The sequence below is a fragment of the Notothenia rossii genome (genome assembly GCF_949606895.1).
Source record: "Notothenia rossii genome assembly, chromosome: 5".
Taxonomy (NCBI): Eukaryota; Metazoa; Chordata; class Actinopteri; order Perciformes; family Nototheniidae; genus Notothenia; species Notothenia rossii.
Window position 1 is genome coordinate 22,819,631 of NC_136903.1, and position 24,054 is coordinate 22,843,684.

Below are 24,054 nucleotides of genomic sequence, written 5' to 3' on the forward strand. Positions count from 1 at the left end.
TTGTGCCTAAATCTTCTTACTTCTATTCATCTGCTGGCCAAGTTCCGAAGCATTCTCATCTTCTGAAAAATTGACAATTTGTAAGTGCTTTCATTGGAGTTTTTCAATTGTGCTCATAGAAAATTCAAAAGATTACTGAATAAATCTAACAACTTGAACCATGTCAGTGACAGTGTTTTTCACCAAGATCTAGAATTACAGTCAAAATGTAGACAGAAGCTTCCTTCTGTATGCAATACTTTCTGAAGTTGCTTGGATTTGTTATGAAGATAGTAGTGGTGAAGATCTTACATGCTGTAGATGTCTTGTCTTTGCTGTTTCTGGGCATTGAGATGTTTCTGATGAGGTCATACACTAATTGGGAAGATTTGACGATTTGACCTTCTCCTGCACAGCGGTTGTTCTTCGCTAGTCGAGAATAAAGGTGTTACAAAGACACAGGAAGGACGGAAACAAGCCAGGAAAGAAAAAAACACTCAAACACCTGTTGACTTTTGATCTGTAAAAGTGTGCGTGTGCATCAATGTCACACACCAGGAGGCGGCCCCCTACCTCTAACACACACAAAATCTCCCCCTATAGATAGTTCTGTCTTAGATCCAAACACCAGTGGTATAAAGGAACAACCTTGTCCATATTGGAGTTAATGGTGGGGTTTGTGCTGACCTCGGACAATCTTCCTGCTGTTATTCCCCTTTTAACTGGGCTGGATGTCAAAAAGTAGTATATTTTAAAGTCTTTCATAAGCAAGAAAATAAAAGAAGGATACTTCAGTTCATCCATTTTTGTAAATGTGTGTTTGTTTCAGCCGTGTGATCTGAAGTCTGTACCTCTGAGTGGGTGCTTCTTGCCATCCATGTTAAACTCGTGCTCAAGCCGTCATCTCCCCTGCCTGCCCCAAAGCGGCACGCAGCACCCTCATTGCCAATTAAACTCAAATCAACAAACGAAGATGGAGTGAGACATCGAATTACATCCAATATCCTCTCCCGTACTCAAGCCTGCCTTTGCCAGGCACAAATTAGCTTACAAATGAATGCTCTGAAGATGGGAGAAGTCGAGTTGCCAGATAACAACCAAATAACATCCTGCCGGCCTCTTGATGTGTCGCTCCAACTTGGATTCAGCTTCCTGCCTTCTCTTGATGTGCGGACAGACTAAAGTTGAGTTTTTCCTGGTTGAGCTTTGACCATCCATTTCAATCTTATCAGGCCACATTGATGAGAACTCATCGCCCTGAAGTCTGTTCCGGCTTCACCCATGTTTGATAATGAAAATGTTGCAGAGACAACCCAAACACTGTTAATTAATGAAATAACGCAAGCTGAATTATAGATGAAAAAGGTTTGATTAATTGCTTCTTAGATTTATTTTTTCTCGCCCACACAATTGGAGTCTCAACATGGTTTGTGTGCCAGACATGTCTTGATTTTCATGCTGGTTCGTGTTGAATATGTGTGTTAAAATCAGAGAAAGACCGCACTGCCACTGCCAGTGTTTCTTTCAATGGCTGCAGCAAGGTTTTGTAATATTATCCAGTCAGATGTTTAATAATTCATACTTTTATATTGGGGGTTATCTAACACATGACAGGCAGACAGTGTGCCGCTCTTTGAGTGGTGTCTCGGGGCTCCTCTCACTGTGAAGCCTATCAGAGAGTCATCACCAAGGCACCAATCCTTTGCTCATCATGTCGCCTTTTTATTTGACTCCTGTCTCCCTGGAGGAGTGTGTGAGTGCATGTTTAGCATGCACACACATATGTTTGAAGTGACACACATGCGCACCGGCAACATGATCTTGTGTTGACAACTTATCTTGTATGTGTGTGTGTGTGTGTGTATATACTGTATATGTACGTGTGTGTGTGTGTGTGTGTGTGTGTGTGTGTGTGTGTGTGTGTGTGTGTGTGTGTGTGTGTGTGTGTGTGTGTGTGTGTGTGTGTGTGTGTGTGTGTGTGTGTGTGTGTGTGTGTGTGTGTGTGTGTGTGTGTGTGTGTGTGTTCCGTCTGCTGTGGTTGCTGCATCGGGCCTGGTGTGGCTAATTAAAAGAGTCCGGCTTGCATTATTCATGAGGCTGTAATTATACATTCCTTTTGCTGATCCCCAGTCAGAGGCATTCAAAATAGATCTGAGTCTCCCTGCCCCGCCCACCCAGGCCCTACTTTCTCTCTGTGTTTTGACTATATCTCTCCCAGCTTCACTCTATTCATCTATCCTTATCAGTGTTTCTCCATATCCCGGTCAATGGCCTCATTGTCGCAATTTTCTTTTTCTTTATTTGTTTCCTCCATCTCATCCCTCTCTCATTCCTCTGACGTTGGTTTCATTCATGTTTGCTCTGATGTTCCCGTTTGGGATTAGTGCAGAACATTCCTCTGACAGTGTCACTCTCACTCAGCTCTTTGACCTAAACTCCAGTCCCATCAGGCCAGAATTCAGAGTGGTATTTTTTGAATCTGCAATGACATCTCTGCAGTAAGATTCAGAAGAAAGGAGAAACCACTGTGTCTGATCAACTTAATGGGGGAGACTGCCTCCTCGCAAAAGGTGAACTCTCTTCCCCTGACTTTTCTGTTATTTGCATGTTTAATCTACAAAACCTGCAGAATCTGAGATTTTGTCTTGAGTGTGGATCTCTGGCAAACATGATAATATTGGTATATGTGCCATATTTTTCCAGCAAGTCAGCAACAACATCCAGGAACTTTTTGCACAGTCAAACATATGACAGCCTCAACTTCCTGAGCTATTTTGTGCTGTGCAATCACACATTAGTTCCCTCTGGCAATGAGAATTGTTTGTCTTTCTGGCTAAAATAAGAGTGTATGAAGCTTGCATCTTCCACCGTGCAGGTGATGAGCTTCTGAGGACTCATTCGTACATATATTTACATGCTGATGATGAGGCTGATGCTGCAAGAGGGTGGGAGTCGTATACGATCCGCCAATCAGAGAGCTTGTTAGATAACTAAGTGGATCTTTCCGTAGTTACTGCCTTTTGGCAATTCTCTAAATCGTGCTTGCACTTGTTTCAGAATGTATAAAATAGATTAACTGCCTTGAAGCCACCCAGAACTTCATTGCCTAACACAGCATTTCATTCTGTTTGTATTTGTTTGGGCTATATTATGTAAATGGAGTCGTGTACATGGAATTTGCGCTCCCACACCAATGTGCCCCCTCCACTTATAACCCAAACAGCCAAAAACAAACATTCACACCGTAATACAGTTTATACAAACAAACTCGGGGAGGAAATGCTAGCTGCTGTAGAGAATACTTAGATGTTTACTTTTAGCTTTGGTAGATACATTGTGTGTTGGTTGATTTATCACAATAAGATGTCTGCAAATCTAACACTATCAACACTACAGTGTAAATGAAAGGCAAATTGTGACCAGACACATTTAGCCTTGAATTGAGTAGTCAAATCAGAGGTTGAAAGCCGGTAATTGTATCTCCGAATATACAGAGCTGTGCACCGGGTCACACATCAAGTAAATTGGCTTTCAGATGGAGACTTTCTGATGGAGTAACATTGATCATATCTGAACCATTGCTAATGATTTAAATCTATATTATTTAAAGAGTGCATTCTCCATCAATTAACAGTAACTCCAAAATATTGTGAGACTACACGACTGTATTAGTTTTAATGAAGTGAATCACCCTTCAGCTGCATGTTCAAGAAGTCATCTAACTATTATCTCAAAGGTGCCCTTGAAAGATAAAAACAACTTCCACATTTCTGTCAGTGCCATTATTATTGTATTTACCAAAATATCTCTGTTTTGTGCAGGGAGTTAACTAAAGGAGCTGTTGAGCAGATGTCTTATTTCATGCAGACTAAATAAACAGTTTTCTGTATGCACACGTCCGTGTGCCTCCCTCCTCGCTCCAGCACTCCAGGGCTGAACCGCTCTTCGTGCTTTTGAAGCTGTTCTGTTGGTCTGGGCCTGTGTTCTTACTGATGTTGTTGCTTTTGCTTTGGCTGGTAGGGTTTAGAGGGTTGCACAGGGATTGAGGCTGGGTAGACTAACGTCACGGCTGACTGGAAATGCAAAAATAGCAAAAGAGGAGGTGGAGCAATGGAGGAGATGGAGAAATTTGGTGAATGAGGAACCAGCGGTGAGAGAGACAGACAGCATGAGTGAGTGCATTCATTGATACTGTGAGCATTGTTTGATCTTTGACATGCTGTCTCCCTCCTGCACAGTGTGACTCTGTCTGATGGTATATTCCCTCTCTTTCTCTCTTTTCTGGATTGGTGAGAAGGAAACATTAGTCAGAAAAATAACTTCTATATATACAACATTTGAAGGAGGGATTCACTACATTTCTCTTCTCTTAATAGATAAAGGCAATCTCATGTAATAGCTGCGTTTGTCACTTACAGCATGTACACATTCTAATAAGGAATGTAAAGTCTTCTATTCTAGTCACATCCTAAATAGCAGTTTATTATTACAGAAAGTACATTGAGAATGTTTGTAGAGCTAACAAAATAAAAGACAGCATAATTGACTTTTTGACTAATAGATATTCCTGTTATTAAGTCCGTCTGTGTGCTTTTCACTTGAGAGATACGAAGGCAGATAGTGCACGGAGCAGTGGTGGTTGATGATAGGTCTTCAACTCCTGCCCTTTGCCCCTGTGGCGGGGATTCCCACGCCCTATTACAGGGGCTTTCCATATGGCCAGAAGAAGCTGCAGGAATAAGCCTCTAGTAACACATTGTGTTTCCTTGCAAACACTGATCTCAGTGCAGAGCTGTAGCCTCTACGTAGAGCATTCAGGTTTAGAGAGCAGTAGCGGAAAGCAGCTCACAGATCTGTGCCTAAGGGCAACGAGCTTCTCAGAGCCAGCGCCTCGGGGAGAGGAAGCTAAGCCAGCATAAGCTACTACCATCTGCCGGCATTGGCTTAGGGCTTCTGAAAGATCAAGTTTAAAAGTGAGAGAGGTGCGCAAGTGGATACATCTCTTTTCATCCTCCCCTCTCCTCTCTTAGTTGTCGCTTCCAGATGGAAACTAAACTATCCAGTAATGATCTTTAACCGCATGAATGCCAGTGCTGTGATGAAGCTGAAAACTTTGCGTGTGTGTGGCTCTGTAGATGTGTGTGTGATTAGAACTTAGAAGGATACCATAAACAGCCTAGGCTCAAGCAGGGTGTTCCTCTCCCCGGCTCTCATTCGTCTCAGATGAATGGAAGGGGAAATAGGATCAGGGTCTTTCCTGCTCCTACCTGGATGTCCCAGCACTGCCAGGTGATAAATCCATCTCTGATCGGGAAGGTCTTTCACTAACACGGAAGGAGACAGGTTTACTTACACTGGGACTGAGGGTTTTTCTGGCTGCTCTGCAAGGATAAACAGCTTTAAGGGAAGGCAGAGGAAGGCAAACATAAACATGCCAGCAACTCGGCCCCTCGAAGCTCCCAAAATATTAAAAGAAGCGCAAAGCTCTTACTTTATAGTCTACTAAAGCTCATTCAGAAAAACTGCCTTGCTGCTACCCCAAAGGGTTCCGATATGTCTTTCAACTTGGCTATAACACATGTAATTGACAACATCTAATAATATAAAGTGATGACGATAAGTAAACAAAAAATAGGCCCCCTGTATGTGTAAAGTTGAAAATATTCTTTAAATCCCAAGGCCCAAAGGAACATGACTTATATATCTTTGACAGGAAGTTCCTATATTTAAAAAGTTCAAATACATCAGTGCTTGTAATGAATATATCCTAACATTCATTAGAAATGTTTTCAGTACAGATGTCAGCAAGTTCAGCTGTGATATGAAACACAATCACTTATAAAGAGACAGTGAAGTGAGGCAAAAAGCTCATTATGAAGTCAGTGCTGGCACATGGCTCAATGATGCAGAGCAGGAGTGGAACAGCCAGAATGTTTTTCTAAAAAATAGTTGATTACATTTTTACAACTCTGTGCAGATATTATTGTTAATTAACTGTTTTCATTAGTGATGAGTTAGCGCACAGTCATGGTTTCCCGGCGTGTTTTTCTTTCCTTCTCTCTTCCTTTCGTCACTTACTTTCATTGACTATTCAGCAGTTATCCAGCCTGTTTCTCCTAAATGGCCGCCTCTGGGCGCAATCAGCTGAGCTTTTATCCAAAAACGTCACTATTCATCTCTGATTTGTCAAAGCCAGCAGTGGAAATGATTGAAACCATTACCTTAAAGCAGGGGTCTCAAACTCAAGGCCCGGGGGCCCAATCCGACCCGCGACTTCATTTTATGTGGCCCCGCAAGAGCTTGCATAGAATATAATAAGTTTATTATACGGTTACATGCCACTTTACAGAAGCACGTTGCCCATAAACAACATGTCCCACAATGCATCTCGTTTTGCGACATGCGCACTGAAGGGACTTGCAATTATTTGCAGTGGACTTCTGCTTTCAGACGTAGTTAATTACTAAGTTATTATCCTATCCGATAATAATCCAATTCAGGGGCAATAATGGAATATAATACATTATTTTATATATATATTATATATTTATATACGTAGTTACAACCGGCCCTTTGAGTGCAACCCTTATGCAAATGTGGCCTGCGATGAAATTGAGTTTGACATCCCTGCCTTAAAGCAATACAGCGGCTTTCAGCACGTGGCAGCCAAACGTTTCTCAGTTCTTGACGTTCACTGAGCCATGGACCAAAGTTCTCTTCTGTGTCTTCCTCCAGCGATCCCTCAACATTAGATCATTAATCACAGAGTGGCATGGAAAGTAAAGAGTCCAGAGCCGGGATGGAGGCCTCGGGTCAGTCGATGGTGGCCCATAAGTCCCAGGCTGGTGTCATTATTCTGACATTGTTGTGAAGGCGAGAGCTTTTGGTGCTATTGATCTGGGAGGAGGAGGAAGTAGAGGAGAGATCGATGCACTCGCTGATACAGTGGCGTTGTAAACTGAGGTCGACTGCACTGCCTGCTTTTGTCCATATGTGTGTTAATGAAAAGTATATAAGCGTACCGTATGTGACAATACCAGGCCGCAAGTGTCTCCATGCTCCAGTTAATAGATTACAAACATGTAACACTCAGTACACAGTGCAATGCAAAAGCTTTAAACTTACAAAGAAACCATCCAAATACATTTTTGCATGCGTGTCTATAAACACTAGTTTGAAAAAGTTATTTTTATCTTTTATCCTCATGCAACTTCAATTTGAAATGTAATCCATTGGCTCACACACATAATCATGCACGGACACTGGCAACTGCAGTCTTAATCTTCTCTATATTCCCCCACGAGGCTCGGATCCTTTGTGCTCTCAGTCAAAGCCTCACGTTTGAAGCTGTGTTCAAAGACAGCCTACCTGCTCTTCCCAGCCAGATCCAGACGAAACCCCTGTGTCTTCCAGGGCATCTCCTGGACATCCATCCCCCCAAGCCTTGCTACTCCAGATTCAGCTCATCACGTTCCCTCAGAGCTGAGAGAGCTTCCTCTGGTGTGTAGTCACAGACAGGTGAAAGGGGCACAGGGAGTATCAGGCAATCACCTCATTACAGAACATTAGAGAAAATGGGAGGCAGGGTTGATTATATGGGTCATGGAGAGTCAGAGGTGGATTAGATACTACAACATACACGATTACAAGCCCACAATTATTGTGTGAATGTTTTGTTTATTTTACTGCATGTTTCTCCTGTGGGAAGAGGATGTAACAAGAAGTAATTAGCAGGGAGGAATCATTGAGTATTATCCATTAGGATATTGTTTTAGTTTCTTTCAGGTGATGATGGTGGTTCAGAAATTATTCAAATACGCTAATGGTGTCGAGGCTGAGCCATGCTTGTAGGAAGATAAATGTACTGTAAAAATGATGAAGTATTGGCAAACAACAGCATGTATGCACGCAACACCCATAATATGAACAGATCCAAATCCAAAAAGCTCCTGTTTTTGTAATTTAGATTTGTAATGCTGCATTGCTGCTGGGTCTGAATAGGAGGAGCATATGCCTGCTATTCTTTCATCACCAGTGACTACAAATTATGACTTGAGCTTTTAAGTTAATGTTTTTCAAACGTGTTTTTACCATTTCCATTAGTGCTATTGTTGTTTTAAGTCATGGCTTTTATGTGTGTGGTATAAAAGAGGCTTATGTCTTGTGTCCCTTTTATATTATGTACTAAACTTTCTTGTGAGACTTCATTCCAATCCTTTAAGTGGTTGTAAAATCCTAATGTGCTGTCTTCCCCTGCACATTTTCCCCTTGCTAATGCATCCTCAGTTTGCAACAACACAGGCATTGTAGCAAGATGGATAGAGAGGCAAATAATCCAGTTAACTTTTCATGTGTTTGCAGGCAGATATTTTCTCTTTAATGTGTTTATCATGACTTATGAGCTTCTCTATAGCAGTCATTAACATATGATTACCATCACAGGGCTAATGGCTTTGTCTGTTGTTCCTCTTCCTTCTCAACTGCTTTATCCCCTTGTTCTAAATCTTTCTGCATATTTTATACTCTTCTTTTTAGAATTTGATTCCTTCTTATCTCTTGGTCTGCCCTCCGTCATTCTCTCTCTCTCTCATGCCTCCTCTCCTCCATGTGTCTCCACTCTCGCCCCCCGCGGCCCCTCATCTCCCAAGCCAGAACCTCACGCCCACTCAATGCTCTCCATTATTGCTTAATTATCTGTGGGCTGTCATTTGAATAATTTTCTATTCCTGATTCTCAATCTTTTTAATTTTATCCCTTCATCTTTCACGTTCCCTTTTCTGTTTACTTGTATTTTTGTCTCATATTCTATCTGCCTTTGCTCATTCCCCTCCTGAATCTATGTTGTTTCTGTTGTGTCAGGAAAACTTGGTTATGCATACTTATCTTCCCCCACTTGTCCAAGTCAATTGACTCTCCTCTTCTGCTGGTTAATATAGAGATCAAACTGTGTGAGACAGTGGGAGAGCGAGCTAAAAGTCTGTTTGATGAGGGACGTTACTTCTCTGCAGCAACATGCTTCTTATAGTAACTGAACCATTTCGGTCTTAGGCACATCGTTGTTACACTTGTTAACTTAATCCCACCATCTACATCTCTGCCAGCACGGGAGTGGCAAGATAACAAAGCCTTCAAATTATCCCACGTCCGTATTTTTTATAAATTCTGTGTGCCAGCCATTGGAGAGCTCAAATGCTGTAGTTTTCTGAGTCAAAAATCATCTTCCAACGTCTCCAAATCCAGGCAGCACCATGGAGCCATTGGGGAAATCAATAATAGAAACCCGCTATTTGTTTGTGTTTGGGTATGTGTTTGTCTTAGCTTGTAAGTAAACTATCTGATGCAAAAAAAATTAGATTGTGTGTGCAGCTCTGTGGTCCCTGGCAGAAAATGGATTGGTGCTGTTGTCATGGCTCCCCTATATCAAATACACACCACTTTGTCAGTGTAACTGTACACTCATTGGGGTATCCCTGCTTGTTTTCTACAGTGTTTGTGGCTGATAGTTTAACTTGGGATACCTGGGGACACTTAAGCAGGGTTTTGCTTCTGTGGTTCTGTGGCGAATTACAGGTTTTATAAAGTGCGGGTTTTGTTTTGTCAGTAATGCGAGTGCAGAAATGAACTGTGTGAATCCCAATAGAGCTGACTGGCGCTGCGTGTCAAACTATCACATCTAATGCTGTAGTTTTCTGAGTCAAAAATCATCTTCGAACGAATAATTTTCATGCATTGATGTTAGTCTTGTAAAGCAAAGGGGGCACTTTTTGTAGGATTGTTAAAATGTGTGTAAAAAGTGTCTTACTGATATACACTCCTATAGTTTTTAGTGCATCGTTGCGTCATTCTTGTAATTTTGCAGCGGTGGCCAATAATGAATCCCATTCAAAGACTGACCTTTGTGTGTTAACACTAGCTTTTATTGTCTGTTTGAGTTAACTCGACACAACTGCATCCAAGCAATTTAGTACAAGGAATCAATAACACAAATGGCCCACTTACTTACTGCCTTTATGACTTAAATAAACCCCAGAGGGCAGTTTCTTTAAGGAACTGTCCACACTTCAGAAGTCATTATCAGCATTATGTAAATTGCCGTTAGACATCAGTTTGTATGAGAGTAATAAGCTAAAGAAACATGTTGTTTTCTTCACACATCACTTTAATTAAATGTCATTGCACTGTAAATTCACTCCAGTGCCTAATGATGCATCCTTTGCTATCTTGGTGTCATCTGATCACATGTTGTCTTACTGTCAGTCCTGCAAGTGTTTGACCTACTAAAATGTGTGTTTCTTGTCTGTTTTCTCAGGGTTGGTCAAGCTGGGAATCCACTGTGTAACATGCCAGAAAGTCGCCATAAAGATTGTCAACCGTGAGAAACTCAGCGAGTCGGTACTAATGAAGGTAAAGTCACAGCTTTCAGATCTTTCAGATTAACAAATAAGGTTTGAAGTAGTACGGTTTAACTTAAATGTTTCCATGTGTGAAAACATGTGTGAAAACATGATAGAAGTTGGGTGTTTTAATGAGTTTACCTTGTTCTTTATTGCCGAGAACATTTATTATTTGTCTAGTTTTCAACAACCACATTCTTTGGGTGTTTGATCATTCCTCTCTCTCCTAAATATGAATAGTAAGCGACTTGGCTGACAAAAGAAACACAAAAGTTGTACTTTAACTGAATGTCCCTCAAAGATCAACATCTTTTATACTTAAAATTACAATCAGCGTGCACACGTACAAAAAAAATACAAGGACAGCTTGAGTGGGTTTGGAATCTATATTTAAATCATTGGCTGATCTTGCAAATGGTTAAAATATGAGTGACTTATATCAAAAGCCTCATGAAGAGTGAAATCACAGGCTGAGTTGGTGACACTGGGTCCTTTGAAGCAGCTGATTTCCATCCTTTTCAAATACTGAACTGAAGTAGTCAGCTGTTTAGCTCCCCTGCCAGGAGGCAAAGCCCCCAAGAAACCTTTGGGTAACACAACAATAACGCAGCTTTCTGAAATTATAATTACTTTACCCTCACTCCGAAGCACTTCAAAATTGTCCTGGTGAAACACTCCTATTCATAATGTTGCTGTTTTCCACACAGCGCGGTTTTGAACGATACGGTAGGGATTTTTTTTCTTATTACGTCCCCGGGCTCCTGCTGGGCAGCTCTATTCAGTGCCCGCGCGAAATTGCCATGCTGCAAAAATTGGCCCTTGAGTTGATGGAATTGTTGTAAAGAAAGCAAAAAGAGCGGCAAGATGGAGGACAACAAGATGCTACAACCTGAAAATTGTCTTTCTCAGGACACACGCAGAGAGGAGCGCCTCCTGTAATTGCTTGCTTATGAGCTGGAAGAGTGGCTGCGGATGGTTTTACTCACAGTAAAGGTTATCTGCAAATGGAAAATCCCTCGTTTTGTATCACTTCTTCAGCAGCATCATTACACTTACACAGATGAAATGCTCTCTGTGCTGAGTGCTCGAATATTGCTGTTTGATAAACAGTCGGTATTAATCAGCTTCTTGCTGCGTCAGTGTCTCCCGACTTTCCCTCACTCATCGCTGTCTTACTCCCTAAGTTGCTCTCTTTCACGTATTGGCACCACATGCAGTCTAATGCTTTCACGAGGGAAAGACAGGTCATTTCAGTTGCCTCAGCACTGAAGGAGTATTATTAGTTTTAGCAGCAGTAGTTGACGTAACATGTGACAGCAGACAGGAAGGTAGCGTGATAATGTCCTCCAGCCAGGTGTTTCACATGGTGCTGTCCTGCAGATGATATTGATTTTAAGAATGCCAAATGCTGACAGGTTCCCCGACAGGACTAAGACTTTTGCTGAAGCAGCAGTTCAGAGCCAATTACTGAACTCAGCCATTGTCACTGTTCTTTCAGCTGCTGGTGTGTTTGTGCGTGCGTGTTGCATGTGTGCGTCTGGATGGTGGGAGTTCCTCTGAAAAGAGACACTTTTCTTGTGACTTTGAGAGTGGATGCCAAAAACCTGAATCAATCCTCACAATAATTCTGCATGTCAGTTTTTCAAACTGAGTTTTACAAATCATTGTTCTGTACGGCTGCCTCATCTTTGTCGAAAATGTTGCTAAGACCAAAACTACAGACCAAAACGTCCTTAAGTTGCTTTGTCATTCTTTATGTTTTTTTTTTTAACTTATTGACTTACAGTATTTTTAAGACAGAATATTTAAAGTGGTGCTTTCATATTTGTATTTGTGGAGGTACTTACACTGATCAATAAGTCGATACAACGTTTGAGGACACACCTGATGTAGTGTAGGCTCTTTTTGTCTGTCTTTCCTTTTTATATCTAGTGTGTGTGGCTATGATGAGCAATGCTTGTTTGTGAATGGTGTGTGTGCTTGTGCTGTTTGTCACCCAATGAATCACATGTATTGTTCAGTCGTTTAGAAATCTAGTTGATATACCGTTCACATGCAGTATTGTTGCAGTGTCAGCATTTCTCTGTTTGTGTGTACAGTGTGTGTGTGTGTATATTGATTGGAGATAATAATATCTCAAAGCCTATGTGTCGATTTATTTTGCATCTATAATAAATTATGAGACTTGACCGATTAGTCAACACTTTTTGTGAGGTCCATTGTAAAAGTTCTCTCTATAAAATTGTACACTAAACATAACAGTGGAACCACACATTGCTTTGACAGGTGTTTTCTGAATCCCAGCCACTTTTGCATATTCCCATAGTGTGGCATTGCACAGTATCATGTGTCTGTTCTCAGACCTGCCTGTGTGGCTGTCAGACTGTCAGAGTGATCGCGTTGCACTCCACTGCAAGACTCACACTGTGAAATGTCACCTTTTAATATGCTAATGTATTGGGTCCCCGTGGTGCCATTAGGGGAGAATTTGACTCTCCTGGACAGGTGTGTGTGCAACGCATGCAGACACACACTGATACACACATATGGGCCGTACACTCGCATTTCGAGTGTGTGTACATTTGTCATACAGGCACACACTTATTCATATGTATGTGCACGTCCTTCATGACACACGTCGTCCCTCTACGTCTGTCCCTCCCCCGACTGGCCTTGGGAGTCAGGGGTCTGTGGAGACGAGGAGATGGGTTGAATTAATTATCTCCGAATCTGGCAGAGTCTTGCCTCCGCTCGCTGTGTTGAACTTTGTATAACTAATGTTGAACTCTATAGTCCAAAGCCCCACAGGCTGCGACACTACGGACCGAAAAGACATTGAATTGTCTCGGATAATAAATTAGTCTATGAACTTTATGTCAGTTTGTTACCAAGGAATGAGCCTTGACTACTTCAAAGAGCACATTTTTTTGTATTCACTTATATCAGAAACCCTTACAATGGAGTAAGCTGAATAATGATATGAGTCTCCCGTCTGTGGGATGTGGCTGCCCATCATGTTTCAAATGATGAGAGAGAAACGGACAGAAAGAGAATACGCAGTATGTGCACACATGACAGTATGTCAGCAGTCATTGGCTCTGAGGCCAAACAGAATGGAGCGCGGCGATCCGATACAGGGGGGAAGGCCAGAACCAACACTACATGTGTGAGTGTGTTTGTTTCTCTAGGGAAAAGCTAATGTTTCTGAATCTAAGCCATCCCTTTTTTCTCTCTTGCTGTCATGCCACTATGCTGTGGGGCTGTGGGAGGGAGGGCAAAGAGAGCAAGCCTCAGGAGAGAGGGATGGACATGCTGTGAGAAACCCTGCTGATACAAGATAACACTGATGCCTTATAGGTACACCACTCCTCCACTCGTATGTCAGGAGTGAGTTTTGTTCTTGAACTGTTAACATTCACACATATGGTGCGGCCAAGTCATTTGTATTACACCACATATGATGAGTAGGTGAAATCCTCCTTCTTGGCCACTTTCACAAAAAGGTGCTTGTATGTTCTTGAAAATAGAAAAAAGAAATGCACCTTAGATTCAGAAAAACTTTCAGGAACATTGATAATTAGAGCTTGTGGTGGTTTGAAAATGTTTCCAGCATTTTGGAACCGACACATAGAACATAGTTCTTCTGCAGTATTTTAGTTTTAGAAATGTGTTTCGATAAAGCCTTTTTTTGGACAAACAAAAGCCAACATGTAAAATGTCTCAATTTAATCGCTAATTTGAATACATCTTACCCACCTTCTTGCACTGCTGCAATGTTCCATTATTTATTTTAATGAAGTGATGTTATTTTTATCTCTGACCTGCTCTTGTGTGTCTTTTATTTCATGTTTAAAGCAGACACTATTTCTTCTTGGCCTGACCAAATCTCCCTGTGCACTGCTTTCGAACACCTACTGTTAAACTGATGGTCATATTGATGAGGTGGTGGAAAAAAAGTAGTATCTTGCCACTGCAGTTAACTATGGTCTGACAAGCTTCCCCTGAGAGCAAGGGATTTTCTGTACCGTATTTCATACCATATCAACTATCATCATGCTGAGTGGGGCAACTTCAGTAATCCGCAGTTTAGTCTCAGGGTGGGTTAAATTGTTGCTAGCCGCTAGCACTAACAACTAGCAGAGGGAGGGTATCTTTAGCATGCAGCAGTTGGTGGTTGCTGCTGATGCCTGCTCTGTCTCTCCCCTCTGAGCCAGTAAGCTGATGGCGGCGGCTGCTGCTGTTGGGATAAGAACAACTAATTAGCCAAAGTGACTCTCTCTCCTCCTGAAGCAGCACAACTTCAAAGTCACTCTACTGTCCCCCAGCCCAGCGAGAGAAAGGAGGAGAGGGAGAGGAGGGATGGAGAGCAGGATGAAGGGAGATAGAGGAATGTGTGTGTGTGTGTGTGTGTGTGTGTGTGTGTGTGTGTGTGTGTGTGTGTGTGTGTGTGTGTGTGTGTGTGTGTGTGTGTGTGTGTGTGTGTGTGTGTGTGTGTGTGTGTGTGTGTGTGTGTGTGTGTGTGTGTGTGTGTGTGTGTGTGTGTGTGTGTGTGTGTGTGTGTGTGTGTGTGTGTGTGTGTGTGTGTGTGTGTGTGTGTGTAAGGATGGTGTACATGAATTTGAAATACTTGGATAAATGTTTTGTGAAGTAGATATCGCTACACAGCTACAGTAGTTTTGATGGGTTTTTCAGCACGATGGGGTTACTTTTGGTTTACTGATTGTCCTTGATGTCAGCCATAACAATCCAGTTGAAAATGTGGGTGAGAGAAAGACAGTTTGGAGATGGAGAAGCCAGCAGTATAATTGCCCCCTGAAGCAAATAATTGAAGTGCTAAGGACATTGCTTGTAAGATATGAGAACAACTGGGCAGGCCAGAGAATACAGATATATTACCGAAAATGGCCTTAAAGAGAAAGCCAACGAGGAGAAACAAGTTTTGTTTTTCCTTCTATCACCAAATCAGAACTGAACAAACGTGAGGTAAAGTTTCATTCAGAGGAGTTTGAATGCACATCATTTAAAATGAAGTCTCAGGACTCAAAGAGGCAGAGAAAGCAAGGTATAAAGGTTGAGTACACCAACCGACAGGGATGGTGGTAGGCGGGTGAGGAGCAGAATGCCACGGGCACAGATGAATCATACAAGGTCTAATCTTGTTATCCTGACACCTCGCTGACAACACTGTAGCTTTCTTTCTCCGCCATCTCTTCTCTTCCCCTCCTAATGATTATAGATTGGCCATTCTCTCCCATCTCTGTTGTGCCGCGAGTGGGTTGGATATAGAAATGCCTCCAACACGCACACGTTTAACTTGATGTGTGCATACGTGTTTGTGTGTGTCCACGTGTGCATGTGCCCGTGCTGCTGCGGAGACAACTCAGACACCCCTTAAAATAAATGGGTTTCATATGTTGTGCCCCCTGCGCGTTGATCCATCAGCTTTATATGGTGCTGAGCCAGAAGCCAGGGCTTAGCACACAGTTTGATCTTAACAGGCTGACTGCACAGAAAGACTTACCAACTCCGTCTCTATGCTGTTAGCTGCCTTTCACTCACTTCCGCCTGTTTAATGTATGTAGGCAATCAAATGTTGGGTGGACTTAAATATTTGCAATTTCGAAAGTCAAATAGTTTAACACGTAAGCAATGTTTTCAGTGTGGTGTGTTTGTAGAAGGATGTCGGAAAAACCTACAGGCCCGATGTTCACAATAATTGTCGTAAAGGTATAGCACACGGCAGGAAAAAATCCATTACATTTTGGAGCGGATCCGAATCACAGGGGGGATACATTCATTATTTTCTTACTTTCATTAACTTTGAGAGAAGGCCTTGGCAAATGTCTCCGCTCTTCAAGTACCCTTCTAGTTTGAATAAAGATTCAAGCTGCACTGCAGAACAAAACGTTTTGAGTCAATACAGTGCATTCCAAGTAATGCTGTTTTATAAACTACTGACCAAACAATCTCCCTGAAAAAGAGCATTACCAATCTGTCCCTCTTCCTATTCTTACACAGTTTTTTTCTCTCCATGCCTTTTTCCCTTACAGCATTCTGTAGGAAGCTAAATAAGGAAATGGATTTCCCCCAACCTGTAATGTTTTACATAGCCCTTTGTATGTTATCAGTCAATATGAAGGTCGCTTATCTTTCTACATCCTAATTTGCTTTCCAATCACAACTCCTAAATCAATATATATACACTTTTTTTCCAGTCTTTATTGAGTTTTGACGAGGCTCTGGTGAAACGGAAATGGGGAATAGATTTTACCTACAGGGCACAACATGTTTGAAGATTGTAAAGAGATGTCAGCTTTCAGCTCTATCTGTGTCCCATTATCTTTCATGCTAAATACCATTGACTAAAGGCTCCAAACATTGCGTTTTAAACAGTTCTACCCTGTAGCTTGTGATCCATCACATCCTGGAGAAAGACATGTAGAACCGTTAGTGCTGCTGCTCTCTGTGGTGACAAAGCTCATCAAACACACACTGTGTTGTTTGACTGATTTTACCTCTCTCGTATGTCTTATCGAGATAAAACAGAGATGGAGTACAGAAAAAATAATGAAATGGAGGATTGGGAGAACACAAGATGTAGCGGGATTCCCCATTGAGCTCAACAGGAAACAGACAGATGTCTAAACCGATGGCATTAGTTTCTCTTCTTCAAAGGCAGAAGCCGCTGTTTGTCAGATAAATGACGAAGCTTGGTTTGATTATTTTATGTGTTGTTGCTTTTGGTTTTCCACTTTTCCTTTTGTGAGGAAAGGGCCCGTTTTCATGAAGCTACTTTACCTTTAAATGTAGTTGTGGTTTCATGAGGAGATCAGCAAAGATCCCTTTAAAGTTTAGGTTCCTTTTTTATGTCTTTGAATTTCTTTGTTAAGCACTGGGATTTCCTACCTCTTCATACTGCCTGTGGACTCACTGAAGTGTATTTTGGGGGTGTTTCCTCTAAGCCACTAGGTAGCACACAAACACTTGTTTGATTAGGTACCGGTAATTGAATGGGTTCATCATGTTCCTTAAGAGCAAAACAGGACTCTTTTTTCTATTCTCAAACCTTTCATTTGTTTTCATATCATGTTGCTTCCAATTAAAGACAACAACTCCCAATGCCTTGCATCTCAACATGTTGCACATCATTATGGGCCTGTGAGTGATTTCATTCTATTTTATATTAGCCTGTGCCCTGTGTTAATGTGGGACATAAACCAGCAACAGTTTGCCATTGCTTTAATTAACACATGCAGATCCAAACAAGGTAGCTCTGGTGGTATGAGTCGGAAATTGTTTAAAAAAGTGCAGAAACATTTGTTGTGTGTTTAATGTTTCATGATAAACTGTATCAGAGATTTGCATTTGTACAACTGATGGAGAACAAAGTACATCCCTCTGTTATCGGCAAAACTGTGATAAGTCTATTCATATACCATGCCATTATATAACTGTGATTCATGTGTGTGTTTGCATGCAAGTCTGCATGTGACAAGTGCACTTATGTGTGCATATCACACATACCATAAGTGACTGACACCATGATTGACAGCTCCATGAACCTTGTCTAGCTGCTCAGTCACACACACACACACACACACACACACACACACACACACACACACACACACACACACACACACACACACACACACACACACACACACACACACACACACACACACACAACTCTCCTTAAGGTTTTGTCTTTCGTCTTGCAGCAGGATTTGGTCAGTATTGGTCTCAGATCAGACAGGCAGGGTTGTGGGGTGAATCACAGCTCGTGGACAAACATGACACAAAGAGCACTGCTAGAAATGCTTCTAACTGGCCCATTTGCAGGCACAAAAGACCATTTACATAGAGTAGTAGAATATACTCTGATTTTTTTAAATATTTTGTTGTATATCACAATAAGTTGAAAAGTCACAGTAAAATCATAGTGATGGTTGATAGAAGTGCTTTACCACTAATAGCCTAAATACTAATACTACTTGATGTCCTATTTGGAATTTCGGATTGGAACAAAGACAATTTTGTGATATAAATTGATATGTATAGGACATGTACGCATATAACTAGATACAGACCAATTTAACTCCGCTGTATTCAGCACATTTCTTTATTTCTTGATTATGCTCTGAAATTGCTTCGATAAGGCTAAATCATTACACATAGGCTTCATTCATTTATAAACCAGGAATACATTTTTACTGCATTAAGCTGAATTTAGTTCCAAGTTGGCAGTGTTAATGAGGTTGGGAAAGATCCTGATATATATGTGTTGGCTTTTTCAATCAGTGTGTGAACTCCTAAAGCAAGACACTTTTATCTTCATCAGCTCCTTCTTCATCCCTGTGGGGCTGTTTTCTAAGGACCCTGTTGTGCTGACGCTCTCTCAAGAACATGCTCTCTCTTTCTTTCCCCATCACTTAATAACACAAAGCATGTATACATTGTGTACTGTACACACATACAGGAAGTGAATACTTTTGCACACATGGTTTGCCATTATTAGGGTAAATTAGTATTCATACGCAGAACCATCAGAGCACAAGAGTGTGCCTTTTATGTGGCAAAGACGTAGTGTAACGCCTAATTAACAGAGCGGAAGCTATAACAACTCCCTGATTACATTATTAGAGCTATTTTGAACTTGCTTACGAAGTTTCTAGCTAATTTTGGTTATTTCAGTTGACCAGTCTTTCTTACTGACCTGTTGTCTGTCCAGTATTGACTCCCCTGCCCAGTTAACTATTGACTATACATGTGTCAATGAATAGGCCATGTATTCAAATGTAGTGATAATTAGTTGAGTGAGTTGATCACTGTTTGGTAATCAGTACTTTCCGCCAGAATGATTGCTTACATTTTCTTACTTTCTTTGTCTAAGTTGCCTTCACATAAATAACTTTACTTTAACACCATCACCAGTGTTGAAGTTGACATATATTTCCTTGTTTTATTTCATATCACCTTTTTTTTTATTGTGATAATCCATTTCCAAATGGTTTAGTGTGGTGTTTTTCTCCATGTAAAACATTCTGTAATAGAACATTACAATGTTTCAACTTTACCTGCCAGTGCCAACATCATCTTAATTTGTAATACAATTATGCTTGTAAACTTTACACCTCATATCACATTTTCTTTACAGTCCAATAGACTGCAACATTTAATCACCCAAATGTACATTATTGGTATTTTAAGATTGGCATCAAAAAAGAAAAATATCCTTTCAGCAAGATAAGGTAGCAGATGGCACATTTCTCCAGTGTCTATAGAGGATCCAATTTTCCTCTTCTGCGCTTGAAATACTCCCATCTACCTAAAATGCAAATATAGGCGACTTTAGATTATTATATTTACACTTTTTTAACTGATGTACTGTAGATGACCTTCATATCTAATCATCACATACAGTTCTGCACTCTCCCTCTAGTGTGAAAACCAGTTCATCAATCTACATGTTACATCTCCACACAAACCAAGGTCACCTTACCAATCCTCTCTTATGAGCCACGCAATGGACGAGTTGACGAAAAGACACTTTTGACGGCCAACACAAAAACATGGCTGCCAAAGGGATCCCCTGCCTGCCCGTCACTGATAAATCACTCATCTTCCTTTTGGCCTTAACCGCCATACACATACTGTTATACGCACAAACACACATTTACCCTCTCCCCAGTCCGTCCAGCTCCATCCCAACTATCAGCCCATGCAGTATGTTTGAGGAGGTTGATGATTATACCCTCTGACCCCGGGGTGTGGAGGACCTCTGCCATTAGACTCTATTATGACCAAGGTTATCCAGGGACATGTCTGTTACTGTGGAATGATGTGGCCTGCCACTGGTCTAAGTGGCAGCTTGATGGATGTGTCAGCAGCACAAACACACATCATACACATTATTAGAGAGATGGAATGAGAGAAACGGAGACTAAATGATAGGATGATATGAAAGGAGGAAGAGTAGCAGGAGATTTGGTCTTACGTGGGAGCGGGTAATGAGGAAGATTTGAAAGGGTGGAAGATGGATAAAGGATAAGGACTAGTGAGCTAGCAGAGACTATGTCCACATCGATTTACATGTCTCTCGCATTGATCAGACTCTCCCGTGTAGGGAATTTACCTTGTCTTCACAAAGGATGACTGATACAGTGATTATCAGAAAAAACCTGCTGCGCTGACTGTGTGTTTGCGGGTACGCATGCTTGTGTTTGTGAGGTCCACCGGGTGAAGGGAAAAGCGATAAACAGAGCAGGATGAAAGTAAGAGATTAGTTTTTTTCAGTTGAGCGACTTTGACTGAAATAGAATCATACAAATACGATTTTTATTTTGTTTTGCTCTCAGTGGGACTAGCTCAAAAGCAGAAGATAACAAAACTACCTTAAGCGCACGCTCCCTCGTCAAATAATGTTAAATCCATCGCCACGAGCCTCCTCCTTCAATTTCGAAACCAATTTTTGATAAGCAGGTTCTCCCAGGAACACTAGTTAATATCATCTGGAAAAGTATTGGCCATGACCTGCACACCAAGAAGAGGAAGAGCACATGTGTGTCTGCGTGTGTGTTTGCCCTTGAAACTGATGTCCTTACCTCCCGCTTGCAAAGACTGACATACAGCGCTTTCAAACCACTAAACGCCTTCCAATTTACATGCGTGGGTAAGCACATACACTAAGATACACACACATGCATACACACCAGCTTGGTTACCCTCTGTTCCTGGCAGAAAACACAGATTCTGCCCTACTGCCTCACTGACCGACATATGGATGGATGGAGGTGGCTCGCGGCTTGCCGTCATCAGAGGCGTGTGTGTACAGTGTGTGTGCATCATGGGTTAACGTGTCCACATGTCACAAGTGCGAACGGACGATGAGCTGACTTGCTTTGTCCGTGAGCCAGGGGCCAAGCTGTGCCGTCTCCTCCCCTTCTGCTCACTGACAGTTGGACCCACGTCTCCTTCTCTCTGGCTATTACCCCATCCATACCTTCCTTCCTTCTCCATCACCCAAAGGTTATATGATATGATATGATATGATTTCTCTACCAAACCCTACTCCCTGCAAACTATCTTTGAGATTTTTGCTAAGGGCAAAAAACTATTAAATTGACCACACAGAAAGCCAGCTCTAAAAACGTGTATTAACACGGTCTTAGATACATATATTGACAACACAAACATCAAATGTAATGTTAATAATTTAAGGACTTTTTTAGGATGTATTTTCTTTGTCTAATGGCTTTCTAAGTTGAGACTACAGTACATTATGTTTATATAATATCTACTGTTGGGATATTAAATTCGTGAAATAGGTCATACTTGGATAACACTTTTATCATAAATTGGGAGTAGTCAAAGTCTCTGAATTAAAGCTGGTGAGATTCAAATATTTCAATTGTTTAATGTTTTTGGAAGAAGACAGTTCTTTAAACGGCTTTAGAAAAATGTACCATTATATTACATTTAGCTGACGCTTTTATCCAAATCCACTTACAATAAGTGCATTCGACCAAGAAGATACAAATTTGAAGAAAACAGAATTATATAAGTGCATCAGGTTTCATAGAGCTAAAACATTTCAAGTGCTACTCAACTGGCTTTAGGTAAGCCAGTCCTTTGCTAGTATATAAGTGCTTTGTTCGTAATTATATCGCTCGAAGTGGAGTCGAAAGAGATGAGTTTTCAGTCTGCGCCGGAAGATGTGCAAGCTATCTGCTGTCCTGATTTCAATGTGGAGCTCATTCCACCATTTTGGAGCCAGGATAGCAAACCCACGTGTTTTTGCTGATGGGAACTTGGGTCCCCCTCGCAGTGCGGGTGCAGCAAGCTGTTTGGCTGATGCAGAGCGGAGTGCACGCACTGGGGTATACGGTTTAACCATGTCCTGGATGTAGGAAGGGCCAGATCCATTCACAGCATGGTACGCAAGTACCAGTGTCTTGAAGTGGATTCTAGCAGTTACTGGAAGCCAGTGAAGGGAGCGGAGGAGCGGCGTGGTGTGGGAAAATGTAGGAAGGTTGAAGACCAGACGAGCCGCTGCATTCTGGATGAGCTGCAGAAGTCGGATTGCACATGCAGGTAGACCACCCAGGAGGGAGTTGCAGTAGTCTAGGCGTGAGATGACGAGAGCCTGGACCAGAAGTTGAGTCGCTTTCTGGGTCAGGAGGGGAGGTATCCTCCTGATGTTGTAAAGAATGTATAACATTACATTTTATTTCATTTGAAACTTTGTATATAATCAGGACAATTATAAAGGTTGTGAAGAGAGCATTTTTCCACAGAACAAATAACACCAAACAACCCTTCAGAATGTTATTATTCATTTGTTATTAAAATCCTATCATGAAATCTTATGAAAAGGTCTGGCAATATTGTTAAAAATAAATATCAGTCAGATACTTCTATCAGCTCCTTGACTGTCACGCTCCTCATATCACCTTACCTGTTATCATTTCACTCTGTGTGCTGTGTCATGCGCGCGGCTGCTAAAAAGGTTATTATTTCCCGTGTTGTGTTAATTAGCAACAAAAGAGGCTGCAGAACTCAGGGGGGTGAGCTGGCACTGCCACTGTGCTCTCTTTCTGTCTGTCTCCTCTTAATTTCTCTTTTGGTCTCCTCCATTGCAAATAATTACATGGCTTATGCTTTATCCCTCTCACATTCACTCATCCTTTCTCTGTCCCTCTTTTGCTTTTCTATCCATCCAGCAGCTCTTGCACGCGCTGTAGCTCCCATGTTAGCATATAGCCACCCACGTTTTTTATCTGACACACGTGGCTGCCCTGTTGACTTTGATCCTCAGATCTCAGTATCAAGGGACCATTCACTCACTCGCCTGGGGGAGGTGACAGAAATGTCTGTGTTTTCCTTCAGTGTGCATGAGAGGGAGAAAGAGAGCGAGAGGAAATAAGTGGAGAGTGAGAGATGACAGAGCCTGTGATCCAATATTTTCCCCTTGTGAGACTTTGGAATGGTTTCTCTGTTCGGTTGCCCTGTGACATGTGTGTGACATGAATCTAATCTCTTTGCGTCTTTGTTGTTGCCTGGCTGTCTGTGATCCTCCGTCCTCTATCTCTGGACTCTTAGACACATAGATGAAACTATTGACGTCGCCAGTCATTTGTTTGCTCGTCCATTCAGCCATTCAGATCCAGGGCTGTAATTTAAAGAATCAATAGCAAGCTGATGGAACTATGCTAGACTGGCTTTCATCCTTTCAATGGAAAGTGACACATGTGAGCTTTAGCGACTGCTTTGCCTCATTTATCCATGTAGCTCCAGTATTCCCAGTAGCCCTCTCTCACACAGTTATTCTTTTCTATTATAAAATACCATCTGCACCTGCAAATTACACCATAATTACAAGTAATACATCACATCAGACCTACTTTGAAAAAGAACAACATCAAAATGAAATAACAGTTAAAATAAAATGGCTTTTAATCCACAGGGTACGAATGCAGTTTCTTAAAGCCTGGCAGTATGATGTCATATTTTTATTTCATCACATGTAATTTGTAGTTTTCATCCTAACCGGAATCATCTCTGCATTCCCACATTTCATAGGACGAATTACAGTATCTACCTGTCCAATAGCAAATATTGATTATTGTCAGTTTTCAAAATCTTGTTCAATCTCTGGTTTCTGATCAGGTGTTTTATCCTT

At 41.5% G+C, this 24,054-nt stretch overlaps 1 protein-coding gene across 8 annotated transcripts in view; it reads left to right on the forward strand.

Moving 5' to 3' along the window:
• The window catches only part of brsk2a (BR serine/threonine kinase 2a), a 173,628-nt gene that overhangs the window by 87,309 nt on the left and 62,265 nt on the right, over positions 1-24,054 (forward strand). For all 8 annotated transcript variants that reach the window (XM_079682822.1, XM_079682823.1, XM_079682824.1 and 5 more), the window contains exon 2: positions 10,289-10,383. In XM_079682822.1, the coding sequence (XP_079538948.1) occupies positions 10,289-10,383 (95 nt within the window). The remainder of the gene's footprint in view (positions 1-10,288; positions 10,384-24,054) is intronic.